General features: G+C 47.4%; 4 protein-coding genes across 4 annotated transcripts; 3 read left to right on the forward strand and 1 right to left on the reverse strand.

Annotated features, from left to right (window-relative positions):
- Window positions 1–1985: 1985 nt before the first annotated feature.
- On the forward strand, window positions 1986–2876 carry N7509_001148 (uncharacterized protein; the record flags this gene model as incomplete). Its single annotated transcript, XM_056625785.1, has 1 exon — window positions 1986–2876. One exon carries the CDS (start codon window positions 1986–1988, stop codon window positions 2874–2876), a length of 891 nt encoding a protein of 296 aa, XP_056494367.1.
- A 1130-nt stretch (window positions 2877–4006) lies between these two features.
- N7509_001149 (class I SAM-dependent methyltransferase) lies at window positions 4007–5616 on the forward strand (the record flags this gene model as incomplete). Its single annotated transcript, XM_056625786.1, has 11 exons — window positions 4007–4036; window positions 4094–4152; window positions 4207–4263; window positions 4327–4356; window positions 4407–4448; window positions 4502–4574; window positions 4628–4668; window positions 4725–4750; window positions 4808–4994; window positions 5048–5476; window positions 5532–5616. The coding sequence occupies 11 exons, from the start codon at window positions 4007–4009 to the stop codon at window positions 5614–5616; spliced, it is 1059 nt and encodes a 352-aa protein (XP_056494368.1).
- A 1536-nt stretch (window positions 5617–7152) lies between these two features.
- Window positions 7153–9070, forward strand: N7509_001150 (carbohydrate binding domain-containing protein; the record flags this gene model as incomplete). Its single annotated transcript, XM_056625787.1, has 3 exons — window positions 7153–7159; window positions 7210–7414; window positions 7468–9070. 3 exons carry the CDS (start codon window positions 7153–7155, stop codon window positions 9068–9070), a joined length of 1815 nt encoding a protein of 604 aa, XP_056494369.1.
- Window positions 9071–12473: 3403 nt separating this feature from the next.
- N7509_001151 (E1 ubiquitin-activating protein AOS1) lies at window positions 12474–13821 on the reverse strand (the record flags this gene model as incomplete). The annotated part of the gene is made up of 4 exons (XM_056625788.1): window positions 12474–13364; window positions 13425–13617; window positions 13677–13734; window positions 13785–13821. The coding sequence occupies 4 exons, from the start codon at window positions 13819–13821 to the stop codon at window positions 12474–12476; spliced, it is 1179 nt and encodes a 392-aa protein (XP_056494370.1).
- Between the last annotated feature and the right edge of the window lie 293 nt (window positions 13822–14114).

The raw sequence follows: 14114 nt of genomic DNA on the forward strand, positions 1-14114 counted from the left end.
CTAGAATGGTGCTATAATTTGCCTACCATCCATTTTCTATACAATTCAAGTTTCTTGCATTCCTGGCTATTTTACTCTTTTCTTGAGCCAGTGTCCGTTTCATACTATTATAATACCCTCATCTTCCATACGTTCCGGTATCCCTCCTGTAAGGAGGGATATATACATTCATTTCAACACGCTCTATCAAGAGCTTCTTTGTTCTTAAGCACATGCAATTATCTCTCTATATTATTATATACTATTCGTATATAGTGAATTTTATACTACTGCGGTTCTAGGCATGTTCCGAGTCCAACGCGTCTTCTGACCCACGCAGCTTCAAGCTTCCTACAAACATTCACCCTTCTCGCCATCCGATATTCCAGCTCCTTCGCCTGCAAGCGTCTTCATATTCAATTTCATGCTCATACTATTTGTCTTGAGGGTCATCACGCCTTTTTTCCATCTTCCTCCGGGGCCGCTTCTACCAATATCATCACTTTCCCCGTTTACCACCCCCTAGCAATTAGCAATTGGCCTGTTGTGTCGGCCGCCTTATCTGGAGTGTTCGGTATCTATATGCTATTGTTAACTTCATTTTGGGGGATTTATCCCTTGAATATCTCCAGGGCTATCATCTATTTGCCTGAACATTGTGAAACGCTTGATGCCGAAGCCGATATCGCCGCTGAAACCTTCAAATCCACGAGTAACCCTGACTTATGCATAAATTATGCATAAAGCGGCTCCAATATTACAATATTCTCCTTCAACTTAATCAAAATGTCCTCGCCTTCTGACAGAATTCGAGTTAATCCAGTTGACTTTCTGATTCCAGACCTTTTCTACTCAGATAGCTTTCTGCATTGAGCTTCAGGTTTACTTTCTTGTAGAGTTCCTCTTATGCAAACAGTCATCTATTCAACCTCATTCCCGAGCCATGTGTTCGTCCGAACTCCTCCTCGCCTTCTACCGATCGCGGATGAGGATATTCTATTTCCTGTGGGGGCATCAGCAGAGCCGCTGCCGGTCAGACCAGCTCCAAATGAAAAGTTGGAAGGACGCCCCACCTCGAAATACGGCCCCCACGTATCTTTGCGCATAATGTTGTATTGGGGTGTACAAGCTATTCCCAATATAGTAACTCAGAAATAGTTACAGTGGCGTTGCAAAGGTTTGAAACCCCATATTGCTCACCATGATTTACCGCCTACTAATGGGAAACTAGTAGCTACCTGAGATGGAATAGATAGGCCAATATATTCCATCTCAGGTAGCTACTAGTCCGCGACTAGAAGGCGGAGACAAGAACGGTCAACATGGGGTTTCAAACTTTTGCAACGCCACTGTAATGCTCGGCGCGTCTTGGGTGTGATTAAAAAACACGCTAAAAGCTTGGAACCTCCAATGTCACTGGTGACTAAGGGTACTTTTCTACAGCCAGTAGTTAATACTTGTGAGTCACAGGCGAGCCGCATATCCAAGCGAGGTGAATTCTTTAACAACACCATAGTAAACCTTCAAACTCGATAGTAGTTTCATACCGGGAAGTCCTAGTGATGACTGATATATTGAGGTGCAACTTGGAAAATATCGAGTTTACTAGTAGTATTCTATTTTTAAAGGGTTCGGTTCGGCTCGCTTGGATGTTCGCCGATATTCGCCAGGGCTGACTCCACAAATTAGAATTCTAGTAATATGTACTAGTATTGAACGGAAATTCAGGGCAAAATTCCAACACAAAATACCTAACGCGATTCAGTCAAAAACTGCGGACGCAGAGTTTTAGTTAATACTAGTACTGTTCCAAGATTAGACCCGTGGACTGTATTTTTTTTCTGGCAACGGGATTGTTGCCCATTTCTACCTAAGGGTGTAACTACTAGTATTATGCAGGACTAGTCTTCGTACTAGTGACCACTCCTGTTTAAATATGAATACGAAGTACTCCCCCCAGTTTTAGACCCTTGTGCACGTTTATTTCCTTACCTACGCTCGTTACCATGAAGATCACTCCTTTCTGGGCCTCGATCGCCCTATCAGCCCTACCGGTGGCTCTAGCAGCTACTGAATTCACAGCGACAACTGCTACGTCCACTACTACGTCTACTACCTCCGCGGCGGCAAGCTGTACAGCTTCCCTCATCACGGAGCTCTGTGACTATCCCTCACCTATCTTTGCCGTCGCCTCGAGCGGCAGGCCCCACTGCTGGGACTATTGTAATGCCCACCCTCCTTGCGACTTTGTTATCTTCAGGGCCGGGAACCCTTACCTAGGCACCGGTACCTGCTGGTTGTACCCGGGACAAACCTTCGATGAGAGCAAAGGTACTACGGATTGCTCCGTCCTATCCGTCTACGACAAGCCCGAGTGTCCTACCCCAACTACCACCACTGCTGGTGCATGCGCCGCCACCGAGACCCCCACTGCTGTTGCCTCGGTCTGCGGGTACCCAACCCCTGATGACAACTGCTTTTACACTTGCTCTGCTAGCTTGGGTGCAGTGGACTGCTTGAGTCAGTGTGTCGAGGCCGATTCTTGCAACTATGTCGTCTTTAATCCGCATAACGAAGACAATTCGCAGTATGCCTCGGGCAGTTGCTGGATGTACCCCAACGGCACATACAACGCTGCGGATGCGACCAAGTGCAGCGGCGATGCTGAGCAGTATGTGTATAAGAACCCGTGCCCCAAGCCGTCACCGTCTCTCTATTCAACATCTGGATTGAACAAACTCGCTAGTAGCCTTGTAATCCCAGGCAATACTACGAGCGCAACTACTAGTGCCGTTGCCGCCGCAACAACCACCAGCAAGAACTCTGCAGCTACCGGCCTCTCGCTCTCTGGCCCATTGGCTATCGGCGTGGCTTTGTTGATTGGACAGGCCCTTTAATGATATCCTTATACGGATTGGTTTTTCATTCAATGGAACAGTCTATGGGAAGCGATGTATTTTATTTTAATGGAATTTGTATGAATTCGACCTTGGTTATCTCTCGCCATTGTAGAGGAACTCTCAGGTTTCGTGGCGATCCCTTTCTATAAACACGTTGCTTCATAAACCTCTATACATTCCTCCAATCATGTTTATCTAGAATAAACAACTGTGGGGTGTGGAGAACAGGGCTTCCTGCTCGCTCAGCCATACTTAAGCCACAGCCTAGACTAAGTTACTTAGTTTTGATATTTCATTAGGGGAGGTACTCGTACAATTCCTCCCCCTTCTTAGGTGCCATGAGACAAAGGAGCGGTGTACAAGTTGATGCATTTACCCTGATCCTATGATCCTTTGGGACTTCAGCCTCAAACTGGCTACGTTTTCTATACGATCCCCATGTGGTGAGTGGCAATAGTGACTTTGCTTGAATGCCCCTTTATTCTTAAAGTCTTTTCGAGAATCAGTCCCTGTTACGAACCTACGATTTATAGTATTGATTCAATCAAGCCTCTTTCCTCTACTCCATATCATTCAATGTTCTTGCCTACTAATTAGCAGGTTTAGACTATTCTCAGTCTTATGGGTGATTCTTTTGAGGTTCTGGTGCCTCAGGCATCCAAGATCGCCTTCCCGGTGCTGCTTCGCGCTCTCTCCCTCCCTCTCCTCTTACATTTTTCCATTTTTATACACTCGCATATTATCGCCAGTTTCATGGCTCTGAGGTTATGTCTTCTCGACTCGGACTCGTAATTGACTCGACCCTTTTTTTATCTGGTGCGGGGGGACGGCACGGCCCAGAAGTGGGTACCAAGACTCCATCCCTGCAGACGTTGACAGCTCAGCCGTAGTGCGCTGCGGGTGAACAGCTTGGCCAGTCAATCAGCTGCCCGCTCCAGCCGTGCTCAGCCGTGCTCAGTGACCGCCAAGAGCACTACGAACTGCAGCTGCAGGTGAATTCCACGAGGGCTGTCAATTCTTCTTCCCCCTCACTCAGCATTCCTCAAGGGCCTCATCACTGCAGCGCCTTCCCTGTCATATCCCTGTCTCTTACTTGCTAACACGCTGCTTTCGCGTGGCTAGCAATAATGGCGAACATAAACGAGACCATTGTGCCTGTAAGTTGCTATGCACCCCACGGGGAGCGACTCTTGTTTTAACCCCATGGCCCACAGGACCCGAACTTGTATGAGTATGAAGCGGCCGGCTCGTACGATATCGATGACTGGCAGTCGTAGGTTCCGCAACATATTCTGGAGCTATATCGTTTTTAATGTGATAAACGCAGCGAGACTACCTCTATCGGCTCATCCATGTATCGGGGGCTGGAGGAGAATGGTCGGAAGTCAGTACCGCTCAGTAACTATGGGGCATACGCATAGGCGCAAACCACGCTAACAGGGTGCAGATATCAAACGCTGAAAGCGACCGAATCCTTGTAGGTAATCACGCTGGATATCGCGGATGAATTAGTACTGACATAAATAGTACGCCTTCGGATGAAAAGCAATTTGAGTCTTATGAAGCCGGGTATGTTTGAATCTTTGTCGCAGTAGATATCACATACTCATGGCTTCTAATAGCCATATCACGGCCCTTGTCATGGAGGCCGACCGTGAAAATCCGCTGTTTCGGGCTCCCATAAAGAACCCAAAGGTATGTTTGATGCCAAATCCGTGAGGGCTGGAAGTTTTATTAACATTGTTCAGCACATTCTGGATATTGGAACTGGTCGAGGCTCTTGGGCAGTGTAAGAGACCCTTTTTGCCCTCCGAGTTCGCCAGCCCACTCTAATTTTTTTATCAGCGATGTGGCCGATACGTTTCCCGATGGTGAGCTATCAACCATCCTGCCAATACATTGTGCTATGGCATAACTGACTAAAACAGCGACCGTCCGTGGTGTGGACCTTTTCCCACCTCCAATCGAGTGGCTGCCTCCGAACTGTATTCTAGAGGTCGACGATGTGTTGCAGGGCTGGACCTGGCAGGAACCCTTTGATCTAGTTCATCTCCGAATTCTCGAAGGCTCGTTCACCCCAGAGGAGCAGAAGAGGCTCTACGCGGAGATCTATAAGTTTGTTGCACGCTTTGTATCTGGTCATTTTTCCAGTGCTGACTATCGCACAGGAATATCCGCCCTGGAGGTTGGATCGAACAACTTGAATTAACTCCCCATTTCGTCTCGGACGACGGTAGTCTTCCTCCTGACAACATCCTCGCCGATTGGGGACAAACGCTTATAAATGCTGGTAACAAATCTGGCCGACCATTCAATCTTTTCGACACATGCCAAGACCACATCAAGGAAGCCGGATTTGTCGACCGGGAGATCTACCTCGCTAAGTGGCCTCTGGGTCCTTGGCCGCGAGATAAGCGGCTCAAGGAGGCCGGCACTGTCAACCACGAGCACTGGTCGATTGGAATGGAAGGCTACGGAATGTTTCTATTCACGAAGTTTGGAGACCCAGTCCCGTGGTCGAAGGAGGAGGTGCAGGTCTACACTGCCAAGTTGAGAAATGAGCTTAAAAACCCTCGTTTCCATATCTATCACGAAGCGTATGTGGTTCAATTATATTTTCTGGCTCGCATCCATTTGCTAACTGTTGCACAGTAAACGAGTCTGGGCTCGCAAGCCCTTCCCCGAAGAAGAGGCTGCAGCCGCGGCAGCGGTCAAGAAAGAGCCGAAGAGCCCGTAATTGAAGCGGGATAATGTCTATTATGCTCAATATCCTGGTATTTCACGGGAACGGGTAGGTTTTGAAGCGGAGAAAGTGTTCATATGCATGTTTGATATTTCCATCGCTCTATATCTACTATGCCGTGGACTCCGTATAGCAATTTTCGGCTTACTATGCAATCAAGGGTACAGTAATTTGAAGCTATGCTCTATGTTTAAATTTGGCGTATAAATTCTTTCTAGTTTAGCCAACCAGAATTATCGTAGCATCTTATATGAAAGTAGCATGGTCCGAAATATCTTGGACCGAGATAGAGCTAATCCCTGGTTGTCATGCAACTCGGAAAGGAGGCTGAGGCGCAAGCCCAGCCGAAACTCTCTCGTAACTTCAATTCCTCCGGACCCTCATTTCAATTATCACTATAACAGATCACACCGCTTATAATAGCAACAATAACGCTACTGCTCTCTTTGAGCCACTCTCGGGGGTTTATCGGATTATCCCCATGCAGCAGTTGAGTACCTAGGGTCACGGCTAGAATTGAGGATGATCGATTTCAAGATCTCGACTTGGCTTGCTTGGATATTTTGATGGAAAAAATAGGATCTTATGGACCAGGCGGTTCGGAATGAGCCGCGGCATGACAAGAATTCCTAGATACAGCATTCGTGCCATCTGCGCGTAGACATAACGTATTCGACATCTGCATATATTATGGTTACTTCGCGTACGACTAGGACATGTCTTGGCGAAGCTGGAATTTACTAGTAGTATCCTCGGATGCGGCTCCAAGACCGGGGATTATTTTAGCCAGCGTAAAATCCGAGGATTTTCCGAAAGACCACAAACACCTCTCAGACCAAGGGCATGGACTTGAGTCAGTCCACATCACTATACTAGTTCTTTGATAGCCTCAGCTACTCTTCCAGACAAATATTTCGACATGATCTCTCTCGTCCTCAGTTCGGAACACTATTATCGCCCCTCATTTGCCCGGTGATGTCCGGGGCAAATCCTTTTGTGTATGTACTTCGCCCGAAGCCCCGCAGCCGTTCAGGAACGCTCGTGCTAGCGCTGCACTTTGGACGAACTATCGATTTGCGGCTTAAAGCCCAGGGTCCGGGACCCTATCTAATTTGACTAATTTAGCCGTAATCTTTAAGCGAAGATCGATTTGCTTATGCGAGTGGACGGAACTCGCGGGGTGGCCATTCTTAGTTGTTCTTGGCCAAGAGTGGTAGCGCCGCTGACGATCTGCTGGAGGTAATTTTGGCCGACAGGTGGATCCCTAATCTTAAAGTCTCAGCCTCCATTTCGCGAACACCATACGATGGTAGCTACGAGAGATAGTATGAACATTTTATAAATTGCCGTAATGCTCTTCTGGGCTTCGAGGAAGTTTTTCGGTTGTGTGCTACTGTCGTTCTTTATTCCAGTTGTTACTGGGTCCACTCTTTCTACACCAACTTGACTCCGTACACTCATTCTATCGGACTTCATCGATCTTTCACTCTTTAAATTTACTTCAACTCACTTAATCATCTCATAATTCTAATGCAGTGTCAGTTGAACGATAACATTTGATTCTCATATGTACTAACTATACCTCAGTCAAACAGTTGATATGGCAGGCTGCCCTGCCTCTGCTGCTTGCCAGCTCGGCAACAGCCGAGAAAGATGTTACTTGCACTACCAATGAGGTTAATCTGATTCAAAATCCCTCTTTTGAATCAGGTAGCCTTTCCGGATGGAAATTAGTTGAGGATAACATGCATTTGGCCACTGGCCACAAGGCTGCTCATGGTGATTGCCATCTGTAAGACACTCTCTCACGGACGTATGAACATTTCTAATCGCGAAAAACTATAGTGAGCGGTCATCAAAGTCCAATGAACCTCTTTCTGGGGTTTATCAAGAGGTTTCAGGGTTGGTGAAGGGATCTACCTACACTGTCTCGGCTCAATGGCGAATCCAGAAACCGGTTGCTAATGGAAAGGCCGCTTGTGACCTTGCCTTCTATATGGTTGGTGGCAGATCGACATCCTACCTCGGAGGCTACGAAAACTTGCGGGCAACACCTGAAAACACTGCTTGGAAAACCGTCTCGGCGGAGTTTACCGCTAAGAGTACCAGTGAAACCCTATATGTTTACTTGTTTTGCCCAGTGGTGAAGCGTCACCAGGCAAAGGCCGATTTGGATAATATCAAACTACTGAGTGGAGAGAAGACAACCACATGCGTTACTGCGGTCACTTCACCAACATCTGCACCCGCGGTTTCCGTCCCAGCCCTGCCTTCAATTGACTCATCCTCGAGCAACCCAGTTATCCCTTCTCAAATTGCTTCCGTTCAGCCTTCTTCTGCGCCAATCACTGACTCCGGATCAATCACTTCCTCTCATCCCGCAAGCTCCATCTCTCACTCGAGCATTCCAACTTCGTCTTCTCTCACCCGAGTGACCATCTCCTCGCGCCCGCCTCCTTCTTCGCTCCCTCCTCCCTCTTCGCGCCCTACGCTTCGCCCCATTACATCAAGCTCCGTCCCGGTTGTCTCGTCGTCAGTTACTATTCCACATGAGACTGCCCCTACAACTGGCACACCAACCGGTCCATCCAATATCCCAACCTCCCTTCCTAGCAGCGTTCCTACGACGGGCTCTGGCAACGAAGGCTCTGGAAACGGAGGCTCTGGCAACGAAGGTTCTGGTAACGGAGGCTCTGGCAACGAAGGTTCTGGTAACGGAGGCTCTGGCAATGGAGGTTCTGGCAGCGAAGGCTCCGGCAACGAAGGCTCTGGCAACGAAGGCTCTGGCAACGGAGGCTCTGGCAACGGGGGCTCTGGCAATGAAGGTTCCGGTAATGGATCTGGGAATAACGGAGGCTCTGGCTCTGTCGGAGTGACTACTTCAGCACCCACAGCTCCCCAGCTCACAACTTCCACTGTTTTCACCACTCGTACTTCTACAATCACCGCCTGCGCTGCCACTGTGACCAACTGCCCTGCTCGAAGCACCTATGTGACCACTGAAACTATCCTCGTCTCGACCACCATCTGCCCCGTTGAAGCCAGTACTACCACCAACCCTGGCGGAGCTATCATCACCGGATCCCCTGCTGCTCCTGGAAATTCTGGTGGCCATCACTACACTACAGAGACTATTCTGTCCACTCGCACCATAACCGTGACCGCTTGCCCGTCCACCGTCACAAACTGCCCTGCCCGTGATAAGACTACCTCCATCGCTACCGAGACTGTCGTTGCTGGAACCACCGTGTACGAAGTTACCCCTACTGCTACCGGAGTGAGTGCAGGCCAAAACCCTGCTCCAGGTCAGGACAGCAATGGAAATGCTCCCGGGCCCAAGGTGACCGATATCGCAACTGCGAACCCTAATATTCCCCCTGTGTATGTCACCAGCACTAGAGTTGTGACCGTCCTGGCGTGCCCTGTCAAGAAAGATACCCTAGCTTAGATTAGAGATTAGCTCCTGTTTCCTTGGAGACTTTTCAATGTTGACTACACTTTCCGTTATGATCTTACGAATCTTTCTTTCTGTCGCATATTTAGAAGCATTCGGCTTCATTCTTGGGATAGACTGTCAAAAAAAAGAACGGGTTCTAAAAATTCTGCTATTTTCAATATTCGGATGACAGTTTCTTCTATGCTTGAGGCTAGAGTACCAATCCCTCGGCGAATATTATTTTTTTCGGTATACTTAGGTGGAATTCAAGTTGTACTAGTAATTGTTTTCAGCGTTCCAATGGAAATTTCTCTAGAACATAAGGCAATTTAGATCGCGTAGTTTTCAATAATAGATTACAATTATGTACCGATGATTCTCTGACAATAATTGCCACAGACGATATTTTTTCGGCGAGTCGGGAAAGACGTAAACTTGAAGGTTTTTATCCGACTGGGCGGGTCGGGTGTGGAATGTGTTCAAGTTGCTACTATATTCTTCACATCCAGCCATAGCGAAAACCTTAAACGAGCATCTTTGGCATTTTATACCTAGGTACTAATGCTCATTTTTTAGTCAGTGGAAGATAATTGAAATCTATGCCAGTGGATGACAGCATCATTCTCGCAAAGTTTTTGTTCATGATCTTCGAACTAAGCTTACCTAGCTAGTAGATTCCAATCGGATACCTTACCTCTAATAATATATATCACAGCCTGATCAGAGCATAATTTATTCAGAATAAATCACACTAAATACACAAGGCCTGGAGGGCTTAATCTTATATTGGGAAGAACTAGCACAATATCAATTACTTCCATACTGTAGTTATCAAATTAGGGCATACAACCGCATGAAGAAGAACCATGGTCAGAATCTTGACATAGTTCGTAAGGATGATAAGTTCAGGCCTCTAGTGCGCTATATTAGCTCTTCATTCCATGAATTGCCTCTATGGTCTAGTTGGCTATGACGTGGGTCTCATATCTTGTCATATGACGATTCTGGTAACAGAATTGCAATCCCGAGGTCTCCAGTTCGATCCTGGATGGGGGCATTCTCTTTTTGTTCTTGCTTTTGTTCTTGCTTTTGCTTTTGCTCTTGGTATAGATATCGATTGGAGCCGCCATAAAGCCATGATATACCGCTTGCCCTATGGGAAGTGCTGCCACCCAGCTTACTTGATCAATTGAACATGGCACTTACGCTAAGGTTCATGAATCACAACTTCTTTTTCCTTTTCTTTAAGCAAATTTTTCTTCTTACTCGAATTTTTTCCCCCAAATAAAACAAGCTATGCTAATTGAAACTGTCTGACTATAGAAGTAGCTTACTGGGAGATAAGGGTAAACCTTGGTTTGGTTGTTCGCTCTTCCAGGGTTGGCCATGCTTGCCTGGAAGAGGGTTTGCAATGGTTGCTTTTGCTTCCATTTTACTCTCAAAATCTGCCTTCCAATCATGATGGCAAAAACTTCAAGACTCTTCATCAACAAGCTCGCGTAGCTCAGTTGGTAGAGCGCGGCACTAGTAATGCCGAGGTCTTCAGTTCAAATCTGGACGTGAGCATTGTCTTTTTACACTTTCATGCTCCGAATTAGCTCGATTTTTGCTGCTTGGCGTATCTTGTATCCTCAAGGTCTTGCTGCATAAATATTGGAATTCTAGCTAGCGGCCATTAAATATTGGATTAAGAATACCTTCAGAATGTCAGGATTTCTGTTTTTACCCGTTCAGCTTTCCAACAATTAATACATGACTTTCCCATTACCCTCTCGCCCTAAATGAGTAATTTGCTGTCAGTTCAACGGCCGCTCAGCATTGAAATATGCTGTTCTGGTAAGTACCTTTAGTGCTACATCGTAATCCCTTGCCCTTGAGAAATTGCGATGTGTTCTGATTCGCTGTCATGTCCATGTCCATGTTCACTTTGTCACGGTCCGGTGGCAGACATGCAGAAAACATACGTCATCCATTCATGAAAGAGATATCCATGGCATCTATGGATTCCTCACCAGCCTTGGAATTTGATTGCCTAACAAGCCATGAGACACTCTATAAAAGACCAGGAAACCTTATATATCTTGTGGCCACAGAAAAGCGAAAGTACGATCTGAAACATCATGGTCCCAAGCCTATAAAATTAAAGTACTGGAGACGAACTGCATTATGTTGTGAATTCTATCCAGGTAGGTACCATATCGTCTACTCACGTACGCTTATTTCCTTCTGCGCTCCTTTCCTACAGCTCCTTTCCGAAGTACAGGAGATGATATTTAGTTACCTCTATCAAGAGGAGCAAATTGCTCTTACCAAATCGTCACGGAATCTTCATGCAATTGTAGAGCCATTGCTGTATCGAGATATTGGGTTTGGCTGGCGCCAACCACCCCTCTAACGCCTTCTGCAGCTAACTCGCACCATTAATGACCGTCCTGAGCTCACACACCAGGCCAAAGGCTTCAAAGTAGCTTGCAATGTCCCAATACTTGCTTAGGATCTTCAACTAGCTCATGGGCAAGATGGGCAAGATGGGCTCAGCTTTGCTCATCATTTTGAACATCCTTCCTTCCACCCTCAGCAACCTCGAGAGGGCCTCCGTCTTATTCGCGATTTTCCAAACCCCGAATACCTACACTGGTCATCTCACGGACAAGATCATTCCTTTCCTGCCGAGCACGATCCGATCCCTGCGTGCCTCCGCTAGCTATCGTACGGACAAGATCATCCATACCTTTCAAATACGGACCGCACTATTGGGAAGCGCCAGGTTTAAAAAGCTCCAGTATGTATACTGATTTTCATGAGCCTATTCAGAGGCTTTTAAGCAATACACTCCTGAGCGGGCCGAACCACTTCCGCCAAGTTCGTGGCCTAACTATCAACTGTATAATTCAAACCGAAACTAGGAACATCGGGAACCTCCTCAAGGAGATGATGTTCCTAAGAAGATCTTCATCTCGTTTCGGCATCTGATGGAAAAGGAGGATGGCCCAACAAAGAGGACATCATCACGGCACTGAGTGCCATAAAATCCACCCTTTGCAAATTCGACTTTGAATTTTCTTACTCTACATCAGAGTCTACTTTTTTTCTTCGTATGGGGACATGGGACCGAGCGATCATGATATTCCCCGCCGGTTTCTTCCAAAGCTTTGCTCTGAATGCCATACATATTAGTATTGGAGGCAACGCATCATCCAACATGGTCTCCCACATTCTCCAATACCTAAGGCATCCCATAGCCTATTACTTCCTAACTATCCGTGAACGAACCGTAGTTGTAGCCTCTTTACCGAAATGCATTCTTACTATCGTACAAGCATAAGACTTCCTCCTGTCTATGAGAAGCCTAACATAATGAAATTCGTCTAAGTCATTTCTAGATACCACATAACACCCATACAAAGTGATACTCCTATGAAATGGTCGTTGGTGGCGCAGGATCCACAGGAACAGCGTTGCTCACTGGCGGCACAGCAGCAAGCGACTGCATTCCCAACTCTGCAGGGAAGAAAGGATGAAGCGGGTAAATGGGGCCCTGGGATTTCTCTCCGTCAAAGAGCAGCATATTCTGAAGTGGCTGTTCTCTCGCCGACAGAACATTGATTACATCCTGCGCGAGCGAGCCGCCCAGGAACGCAGCCACGGGACTCAACTCGCAGCCCAGATTCTGGAGGAATGCGCGGAGGAAGGTCGAGTCTAGCGTGTTCAGATCTAATTTGAGTTCCTGGTGGACTTCTCGAGAGAGCTTTGTGAATAACTCTAGGTCTGCGTGCTGGAATGTTGGGCGACGGCCGCCGGAGAGCTTCTCGAATTCCCACAGAGCGCGGAGACAGCTGAGCAGAGGGGTGACTTGCTTGCGACGGCGAGGTAGGCGGGTAAAATCATCCGGTAGAGGGGATGTGTTGGCGAGGAGGAGTGGAGAGTAAGTCTCGCGCTTGGTGACGAGTTCGATAGTCTTGTCACCTTCTTTCTTGGTGGTGACCTTGACAATACTCCGAGTCGGCGTTTCCTGCTGTTGTGAAGGAACATTCGATTTGGCGCGCTCGATGACGAAATCGTGAGAGATTAAGTCGGCAAAAACGTAGCCGTAGAACCCATGTAGACCTGCTGCGTAGAAAGGGCGATTGGCCAGACGGCAAGCGGCGTTGATATTGTTGTTGGTTGCAAAGTCTAGCTCTGTCGCAATTGTCACATCAAACTGGGCGAAGAAATCGGGTTGTTTTGTTCGAACGTCATCGGTATCGATGTGCAGCTTCACGCGGGGATTCATGCGGTGGATTTGAGGACCGGCGATCTCGGCTCGCTGGAATGTAATTAGTATAGGGTAACGAGCGAACTGATGTATTCAATAAAAGAGCCGCACTTTTTTCCCCTCTGCTAGAATTCTCGGGTCCTTATGCGCTTCCTCCAGGAAGAATTGCGCATCCAGATCTGTTTCCGTGACAGGTTCATGGTCGAGAATGGTCAGAGAGCCGATGCCAGCAAGGACGAGGTTCTTGGCTACTTCGTTGGCTAGGGCTTTCACAGTAATCAGGAGAATATTTGCCGATCGGATCCTTTGTTCCTCGTATTAGTCTCACCCCCAGTTGTCACTGTATGGAAAAGGGAGGGTTACTTTTCCTGTGCCTGGACACCCCACAGGCGAATCTGTCGATCATAGAGCGCGATCTCGTCTAGCAGAGTCAGAGGATGGATTGTAAAAAGTAAGTACATTGGCACATACCAGCACTTATCTGCTGTCCGTTCTCCGTTTCAGCCATTGTGAGTTGGTAAATGAGCGAGTGAAGGGGGTGAAAGGTGAATTGAAGAAGGAAAGAAGCTCAAGCTCTCCCCACGATGATATAATGTCATCACGTGCACCCCCGATAACTAAACAGCAGGCAAGCACCGCATCTTCTCAACTGCCACCAACTTGAATCCTTGAATTTCCCTGCTGGCCCGTATGGGCTGCTGCCTTCTATTTGATTCCATGCCTTCTTGAAATTAGAGTGAAATACACCTGAGATTAGCCTCAGGTCTTATTTCTTATTCCCCCGTCCACGCTGTCCCCCGC

This window comes from Penicillium cosmopolitanum (genome assembly GCF_028827165.1).
Source record: "Penicillium cosmopolitanum strain IBT 29677 chromosome Unknown utg000003l:1.0-3747932.0:1.0-3751027.0, whole genome shotgun sequence".
NCBI classification, from domain to species: domain Eukaryota; kingdom Fungi; phylum Ascomycota; class Eurotiomycetes; order Eurotiales; family Aspergillaceae; genus Penicillium; species Penicillium cosmopolitanum.